The sequence below is a fragment of the Vigna unguiculata genome, chromosome 9 (assembly GCF_037176805.1).
Source record: "Vigna unguiculata cultivar grain cowpea cultivar isolate G323 ecotype 2 chromosome 9, ASM3717680v1, whole genome shotgun sequence".
NCBI lineage: Eukaryota > Viridiplantae > Streptophyta > Magnoliopsida > Fabales > Fabaceae > Vigna > Vigna unguiculata.
In genome coordinates, this window is record NC_140800.1 from 42414385 (window position 1) to 42423574 (window position 9190).

The window sequence follows — 9190 nt, forward strand, 5'->3', positions numbered from 1 at the left end:
CTCTCTCCTTTTCCTTTCTCAACTCACCACACCATCAAATCAAAATCCTCCAAACAAATTTCATCATCTCATTCTGCCATTTCCTTCAGTCAAACTACTCTGTCACCCCTTATGCACTTTCACACTTGGAATCTAATGCATAAGTACCACACCATCTCATCATCTAAAGCCTGTTCCTTTCCAAATTCAAATGTATTTTAACCACTAAAAATCATTTTTTTTTTAAATGGGCTGTTTTCACATCAAGTAATTATGCCACCCAATGAATGCTGTTCTTTAAAGTTTAACTTTTTATTTTCTGTCCATGGTGAAATTTTTGGTGATCGAAATACAATATGAAAATAATGTAGAGTGATGCTACTTGGTCTGCGTCAAGATGTTGGAGTTGAGAGTGGCAGGCGGAGAGAGAAAGAGGGCCAGTGACAGTGTGTGTGTATTTTCCCAAGAAGACATAAAAAAAGTGCCATAGCTGTGCCTGTTGCTGCCTTCTTCTGTCTTTTCTAAACTAAACTTTGACCCGACCAAAGGGTGCAGGAACAACCAAGAACCCTCACACAGCTTTCGGCGCTCTTTTGTTTTCATTTTTAACTATTTAATTAATCTCTATTTTCTTTCCCTCTTCCACCACCATTCTCATCATTTTTACTTTTATTTCATCATATAATATAATTCATTCACATAACCACACTTCTCAGAATCCCATTATGTTACTAACACCATATTATAATCCACACTTTATTGTCATTATTGTCATTACGCTGAGCTAAACAACAATTGTTATTGTTGTGTTACTATACCAGTACTTGTATAGAACTTTAATACTATACTATATATCTTCCTCCACAGAGAAGAACACACACCGAACTTGTTGCTTTTTCGCTTCACACTTCGCACTTCACACTTAACGTATTCGCCAAATCAAGGGGCATATTCCACATCCACATCTCTAGTTTTGCTTCTTTTCGGGTAACAACTCTTTCTTCTGTTGCATTCCCAATCTCTCTCTTTCTCTCTCCCAAGATCCTTCTTCTTTGTTGTTGATAGTTTGTGGAGGGTGGGTTTTGGTTCAGGAGATCTCTGTGTTGATGTTGCATATGCAGATCGAGATGCGGAAATATTCTCCTTTTTTTCTCCACTTTTTCTGTATAGTTTTTTAACAGTTGTTTTTTTGTACCATCTTCGACTGTATTCTCTTTCTGGTGAAAACTTTGATGATGGGGTGGTTGTACCCTGCATGCTGCTCTTGCTTTTTCATGGTACTTCTACTGTTAAACTTTCATGCTTCGTGCGGAGGGTATCGGCATTCAAACCAAGAAATAATTACCTAGAAAAGAAATTAGAAAAAGGATCATTCTTGCCCATATACGTGAATTGATAATTTGATTACTAATTGGTTCTGCTCAACGCCCGAAATTGTGATTCTTCTTAACAGTTATGGGTATCTCAACTGCCCTTAACTTCACTCTATGTATCTGGTGATGGAGTTTATCCATATGATAAAATTCTTGCTATAGGCATATGTAACAAAAATGTTTTCACTTAAAAAATAAAGTTGATAAATAAATCCAAGTTGCTGGTCGTTTCCCATATGCGAGGAGAAGAATATTCTAATGTTTGTTGAATCCAACATTTTGGTTGAAGAACTTGCTCAGAATAATCATTAACTTCAGATCTGATGTGTGGGCCGGAAACTCTTCTGGTTAAAGCAATTGTTCAGAGCTTGTTTCAACCTACTCCTGCTATCCAGCTGTAGTCTTTTTGATTCATTCAGATGTCTTATTCTGTGGATAAGAATCTATTATTTGCATATATATTATTGCAAGTTGCATGAAGTAGCTTGTGCCTGACTTTAGATTTTTCTGAGACACTGGGTTTGTTTGCTCTGCATAAGTCTTCTTGTTGTTTAAACTCAAGTCCATAGTGTTTGAGTGATAAACAGCTTGATCAAGTAATTATTCAGAAAGCACTTGCTTATAAAGTGGATTGTGAATCGTAGTGTAATGAGTTAAACAGAATTTACGTTGTTAAGTTTAACCATGAAAAGCAAGTTTATTAAAATAAGTTGAATAGTGTTTATGGGAAGCTCGTAACAAGGTAGTTCCATAAGTCCAAATAAGCTCCTCTAGATTCTGCACAATGTATCATACATTAAATGAGGGGATTGAAATATACTGATTTCTGGCGGAGCTTGATTGGTGCATGTTCTTGGTTACAGAAAATATGGGCTTAGTCTGCAGCAAAAGGCGACGTTTTCGTGATGCTGATGCTGAAGAAAATGCTCAGGTCTTTTGTCCTTGATAAATTTGGTACTTGTTAAGCTACAAATAATACTGTTAAACAGGCTTTTATTTGATGAACGTGGCATGCATTTGCAGGATGCCGAAATTGAAAGAAGAATCGAGTTAGAAACAAAGGCTGAAAAACATATTCAGAAACTTCTACTATTAGGTGTGTTTTACTAGGGTGGCTTTCCTAGGAATATTAAGAATTTAGCATTGATGTATTACATGTTACTGCAATGTCTTAGTAGCTTGTTTGCTATTGTTATTGCGTTTCTGCACTTAACTGTGTCAAGTGCCAATATCTCTGTTGTTTAGGTGCTGGAGAGTCTGGGAAGTCTACAATCTTTAAGCAGGCAAGAAATGGCATCTTGAGAACTGCTTATGATAGTATATGATTGTTAGATTATTGATATTCACTTGTTTGTTTTTAATACGCAGATAAAACTTTTGTTCCAAACTGGCTTTGACGATGCTGAGCTTAAAAGCTACATACCCGTCATTCATGCTAATGTGTTTCAGACAATAAAAGTACGCAATACTTGAAAGGGTGTGTTGATTATTTTTCTCTTGAAAATACAGAGTTAAAGTGTCCTCTGTTTGATAGTTTGAAAAAAAAAATGTTGAGTTGTGTTCGGTAGAGATAGCTGAGAAAACTGTAATCCTTAGTTTGTTCTTGATGTGTTTAAATAGGTACTGCATGATGGGTCGAAAGAGTTGGCGCAGAATGATGCTGATTCTTCAAAGTACGTAATATCTAATGAAAACCAGGTAGTTCACCATTACCATCTCTTTTATTTCCAAATAGGGTCGATTATGTTGGGAATATTCCAGTCAAAAAGTCTTACATCGAATAGAATAAACAAAATTAAACATTATATAAGATCAAAGGCCCATAAGACAATTGTCTTAAAATTTTTGTGTAAAAATGAAATCAAATGTCTTATATATATAAGACTAATGTTATATAACCATATAAAACTACGGTCTCTTAATAATTATATTCTCGAATGAAATATATAACCCAAGAGCTTAATATAATAATAGTTGAGTAGTTTATGGTCTGGTACATTTTTCAGTAAGTTTTTTGTTTTTTTTTTTTTTGTAAAGGACTACTGTGTAATGATCAAACATTTACAGTTTTCTAACAAAGCTATGTGGCAAATGATTCTTAATTCAATTAGGGTTTAATGTTTGTGGCAGGACATTGGGGAAAAGCTCTCAGACATAGGAGGGAGGTTAGATTACCCGCGTCTTACGAAGGATCTTGCGCAGGAAATTGAGACTCTGTGGGAGGATGCTGCAATTCAGGTGTCAAAATTGCACCTTTTTGATACCATTTATTTGCTTTAACCTTAATCAGTACACATATTACTGTTTGTTGTCAGTTACTTAGAATGCATGTCCCATATGTTATGCTTGCTGTAGGAAACATATGCCCGTGCTAACGAACTCCAAGTTCCAGATTGTACCCATTATTTCATGGAAAATTTGGAGAGGCTGTCTGATGCAAATTATGTTCCAACAAAGGTATCAAAACCTACCATTATTTTTTTCTGTGCAAGGATACAAAAGTCAGCTACAAATTTCTAGTTGTTTCAATAATGAGGTTATAAGTTATTTTCTACCTGCATAGGTTACTACTATATGCGGCGCTTCAATTTTGTTACTAATCAATCATCAACATAAATTACGAAACATTAGTTGCTAGTTGCTCTTTACAAGCGATGTGTTAAGAAGTTCACTGAGTCTTTGCTTGTGTTTTCATTTTGGGCCCTCAGTTTTGAAGGTAAAGTTAAGGTTCTCTTAATATTTCTCACTCGATTTGACAACTACAGGAGGATGTTTTGTATGCAAGAGTCCGTACAACTGGTGTTGTCGAGATCCAATTCAGGTGAACATGCTGAACTGACATAATTTTTGTACTGAAATGATACTTAGAAGTGCTACTACTCTACCCACTCTGTCGTTTTGTTCTTTTCTTCACAACAAATTTTGTCGTAGCAATTTGTAGAACTCAATTGTTCGTATGGCCTTTTTGTGGGGATCATGTATTTTTTCACATTAACTGCTTGTTTAGATTCTTATAGTGTGTTAAAAATTGAAACAACATAGATGGTGTTTCCTCATCTACATCTTGAATATGATTTACTGAGAGGACCAACTTCATTAGTATGTTTTTGCTATTTTGACAGTCCTGTTGGAGAAAATAAGAGAAGTGGTGAAGTCTATAGACTCTTTGATGTTGGTGGCCAAAGAAATGAGAGGAGAAAGTGGATCCATCTCTTTGAAGGAGTTACAGCTGTAATATTCTGTGCTGCAATTAGCGAGTATGGTCTGACATTTGGTTGCATATCGTAATATGATTTATAATAGTAGTAATAATTTTATAAAAGACTATTTGAACTACTAAAAGTGTATAAACCTCAAAAACTTATCTTAATTTCTTGTCTGCATATCTGTTTGGATTGTTTAGTACACCAAATTAAAAAGTCACACATCCGCAGTACATTAATCTTTCCATCTCATGTTTTTCCTTAAAATGTTTGAAGATTAACAAAGTACTGACTTTTTTAGATTTACCTTCCAGGTATGATCAAACACTTTATGAGGATGAAAACAAGAACAGAATGATGGAGACTAAGGAACTTTTTGAGTGGGTTCTGAAGCAACCATGTTTTGAGGTTTTCTTTTTTCTTTTTAAATTGTAATAACTACATTTGCATAGAAAGTTTCTTTTATTATATGAAAATTAACATTTGTGTCTGTCTTAGTGAATAATGGCGGTCTTATCTTTTGTGGACAGAAAACATCCTTCATGTTATTTTTAAACAAGTTTGACATATTTGAAAAGAAGATCCTGAGAGTAAGAACCATCCATACGAGTACACTTTGTCATAGGTGGAATGTGTTATCATTTCAGTTTAATACCTTGCATTGTGCAGGTTCCGCTCAATGTGTGTGAGTGGTTCAAAGAATACCAACCAGTTTCAACAGGGAAGCAAGAGATCGAACATGCGTACGAGTAAGCAAATTGTTTATACCTCAGGGAATAAAGGCAAATTCAAGTGCTAGATGATGAAGTTTTCATGTAACTTGAACCATTGATTTACTTGGATAAACTATGTTTTCAGGTTTGTGAAGAAAAAGTTTGAGGAATTGTATTTCCAGAGCATTGCTCCTGATCACGTAGATCGTGTGTTCAAGATCTACCGAACCACTGCTCTTGATCAGAAGCTTGTGAAGAAGACTTTCAAGCTTGTTGACGAGACTTTGAGACGAAGGAATCTGTTTGAAGCTGGTTTATTATGACCGTGCAAGAGTGTGTTTTAGAGGAATATGGTATAATTTTACATTGAAAAGGTCTTCTGATTTTGGGTATATTAGAGGTCAGGTATACGACAATATAAAATCCATTTGTTGATTTTATCTGGGTGGATTGGGAAAGCCTTTCTCAATACTTGATCACACACCACATCCCTCTTGGGAAAGCAAAATTAGTTGATTATCTTTTCATTGATTGAAAGTCACTAATGAAATATTCCACATCCTTTATTTAAGCTTGCTAAGTGTTGATGAGGGTTTTTTGCTGATTTGTGTTGTCATGTTCAGTTAATTTGAGTTTTTTCGTTTACTTTCTACCCTTTTGTTCTTACTCCATTTAATCTTTTGAACACTTGCACGAAGACTCGTTGATTTTATCTATACTTGATTGTCTACAACCTATGGGTATATTTGTCGGAGGAATAAACTCACACGTAATATGGATGAAAGACAAAAAATTTCGTGGTTCTACATTTGTGTATATTCAAAAAAAATCAATGGTTATCGAAATTTCTTAAATAAACGTTGGCTTTAGAAACAAGGAAAAATCAAGTTCGTTTTGTTTTATTGGTTGATAAAAGGTAAAATGAAGAGGGAGAATAAGCGGTGCATCTTCATTAGCCAATTTTATCTTTGGTTTTTCTATCCACTTTGTTTGTGATGCAAGAACTTAGCAATCCACATGCTAAGAATAGTAGCGGTTTCAAAATGGAGGATGGAAAATCCCTACGCAAAATTACAAAACCTTCTTTCTGGGTTCTTTTTCTCTCGCAATCTCCCATTATTCAAGGAACAACATAAAAAAACAAACACCCATATGGAACCAACTGTTACAACCTTCCGGTTCATGTTGGATGTTGGAGACAGATTAAAACAACTTTTCAACAATTAGTTTCTTTCCATTTCTATATAAACTCTCTAATCCTCCTCTTCCACCTCTTACAAACACCTCACTCCCTCTTCTAAATTAAAAATATTGGCATCATCATGGGTAACAGACAAGTATATTTGGCCATAATTATAGCATGGCTTACTTTGTTTGAAGGAAACATGATGCTTGTTAATGGTGATTTGAATTACAAGGAGGCTCTCACCAAATCCCTTATCTTCCTCGAGGCACAACGATCAGGGAAACTTCCCTCGAGTAACAGGGTGCCATGGAGAGGAGACTCAGGACTCGACGATGGAAAACTCGTCAACGTCTCTTTCTATCTCTTCTTTCTTACATTACAATAAATTAATCCTACAATACATAATTTCTATGTAAACATATACAGAAAAAAAAAAAAATGCATAATTTGGGATTATATGAATGCAGGTGGACCTTGTCGGGGGATACTATGATGCCGGGGACAACGTGAAATATGGTCTCCCCATGGCGTTCACCGTTACTACGCTGGCATGGGCTGCTATTTTTTACAAGGAAGAATTTAAAGAAGCAAAAGAGCATGATCATCTTCTCGCTGCCATTCGTTGGGGCACTGATTATTTTCTGAAATGTAGTTCTCGACGCAAGAGATTATACGTAGAGGTAGGGGACGCGGAAGAGGATCACAAGTGTTGGATGCCACCGGAATATATGAAGACAAAGAGAACGGTTAAGAAGATCGGTGACGGTACGGCCGGGAGTGAAATCGCAGCTGAAACTGCAGCTGCAATGGCAGCTTCTTCCATCGTTTTCAGACCCAAAAATCGCAAATATGCTCGCACTCTTCTCAACAAAGCTAAAACGGTACGTTCCTGTTCAAATGTTCAAGTATTTAATGTGGTGCATGCAAATCTTATAAACTAATTTTCTTTCTTAAACAAATTTGGTGTAGCTTTTCCATATGGCCAAATCCCATAAAGGAACCTACGATGGAGAGTGTCCCTTCTACTGCTCTTATTCCGGCTACAATGTAATTAAGCTTTATCTCTCACTATTTTTTTTTTTTTTCTGTGACATGTAATCACACTCACAAATGATAAAGTTTTAATTAAGGTATGTGAATGTGTGGAATGCAGGACGAAATGATGTGGGCAGCAACATGGCTATACATGGCTACGAGGAAGTCAACGTATTTGAAGTACATATTAGAAGATTCCAAGAGTGCTAGTGTAGCAGAATTTAGTTGGGACCTTAAATATGCTGGAGCCCAAGTCCTTCTTAGCCAGGTTTAATTTCCTATCATCATTCTTCTTCTTTTTCATGAATGCTAGTCCTAATTAACTAACACATGCTATTGTTTGTCAGTTATATTTCGAGGGTGAAAAGAAGTTCGAAAAATTCAAAAACCATGCAGAAAGTTTCATGTGCTCTGTCCTTCCAGAGAGTCCCTACAACCAGATTACAATGTCTCCTGGTTAGTATCTTCTTTTATGTCTTTGCACGAATTTGGATACTCTTGATCGATTTTATGTGTTGTTTTTCTATTCTGTTTTTAAAATACATTAATAAACATTGATTTTGAAGTCTTAAAATATATTAAAAAGATTTTTAAAACATGTGAGTGTAGTTTTAATGTTCATCAGAAGATAATATAAAAAAATTTAGCAGAAAATCTAGACTCGTGTTTACGCTGCTAAAAGTTAACCAAATCTATGAACAATGGTGTTGTGCAGGTGGCTATATTCATTTAAGAAACGGAGCGAACTCGCAGTATGCAACTAGCAGCGCTTACTTGTTCATTGTATACAGTGACTTGCTTGCGAAATATAAAGGCAAAATTGTTTGTGGTGAAAAATCGTTTGACTCTTCGCATCTCTTATCTTTCGCTAAGAAACAAGTTAGTGCACATACAAATACTCCATTTTAAGATTGATTAAACACTGCTACGTAAATGCACTTGAAAAGAAAGAACAGTGATATATATCAGGTAACTGATTGACTGCAATGTTTGGCACAGATGGATTACATTCTAGGGAAAAACCCACTAGGAAGATCGTACATGGTAGGATTTGGAAAGAACCCACCAACGCAACCTCACCATAGAGGTGCTTCGGTGCCAACACTGAAAAAGGGTGAAGAAAATGTGCCTTGTGGCCTCACCTTCACAAAATGGTTTCTGATAGATGCACCTAACCCTCATGAACTCACTGGTGCCATTGTGGGTGGAGCTGATCGAGAAGACAAGTTCAAGGACAAACGTTGGGAGTCACCCTACACTGAACCATGCACCTACGTTAATTCCCTAGCTGCTGGAGTTCTTGCAAGGCTTGCATCTTTGTACTGATTTTCATCTTATTCTTTCCAAATTTTGTATTTAGATTGTTACCTGTGATTAATTACTTACCTCTGTAAAGTCTCTTAATTTAGCATGTCAGATTAATGAGCTTCTACCTTGCTCCACTAAATAATGGATGATGAATAAGAATTAGGAAACATAGATCAGCCACGAATGATGTATTATGTATTAGCTTTAAGAATTATGTCAAACCCTTCTTTCTCATTTCCTTAATTTGTGTGATTTTCTCAAGAAAATAAATTGTACACATGTTCTTCAAATAATCAATCTCATTCAACAGCTTTGTTTTATGTTTGTGGTAGTCAATGTACATACAGTCTTAAATCATAGAATGAAGACATATACTGATTCCAGGATTGTAAG

At 35.7% G+C, this 9190-nt stretch overlaps 2 protein-coding genes across 3 annotated transcripts; both read left to right on the forward strand.

The window, feature by feature from the left end:
• The first annotated feature begins 353 nt into the window (after window positions 1-353).
• LOC114196083 (guanine nucleotide-binding protein alpha-1 subunit) lies at window positions 354-5872 on the forward strand. Of its 2 annotated transcripts, XM_028086601.2 has the most exons (14): window positions 363-966; window positions 2216-2283; window positions 2376-2448; window positions 2598-2635; window positions 2721-2810; window positions 2973-3050; window positions 3483-3590; window positions 3708-3809; window positions 4118-4173; window positions 4475-4609; window positions 4870-4963; window positions 5086-5145; window positions 5225-5304; window positions 5414-5872. In XM_028086601.2, the coding sequence occupies exons 2-14, from the start codon at window positions 2221-2223 to the stop codon at window positions 5589-5591; spliced, it is 1155 nt and encodes a 384-aa protein (XP_027942402.1). In that variant the 5' UTR covers window positions 363-966; window positions 2216-2220; the 3' UTR covers window positions 5592-5872. The 2 variants fall into 2 exon arrangements, with proteins under 2 accessions (XP_085523075.1, XP_027942402.1); XM_085666949.1 differs by lacking the exon at window positions 5086-5145 and having other exon boundaries at window positions 354-966.
• Window positions 5873-6026: 154 nt separating this feature from the next.
• GH9A4 (glycosyl hydrolase 9A4) lies at window positions 6027-9067 on the forward strand. Its single transcript, XM_028086599.2, has 7 exons — window positions 6027-6803; window positions 6922-7335; window positions 7424-7501; window positions 7608-7757; window positions 7837-7945; window positions 8205-8368; window positions 8489-9067. Exons 1-7 carry the CDS (start codon window positions 6591-6593, stop codon window positions 8813-8815), a joined length of 1455 nt encoding a protein of 484 aa, XP_027942400.1. The 5' UTR covers window positions 6027-6590; the 3' UTR covers window positions 8816-9067.
• The last annotated feature ends 123 nt before the right edge of the window (window positions 9068-9190 follow it).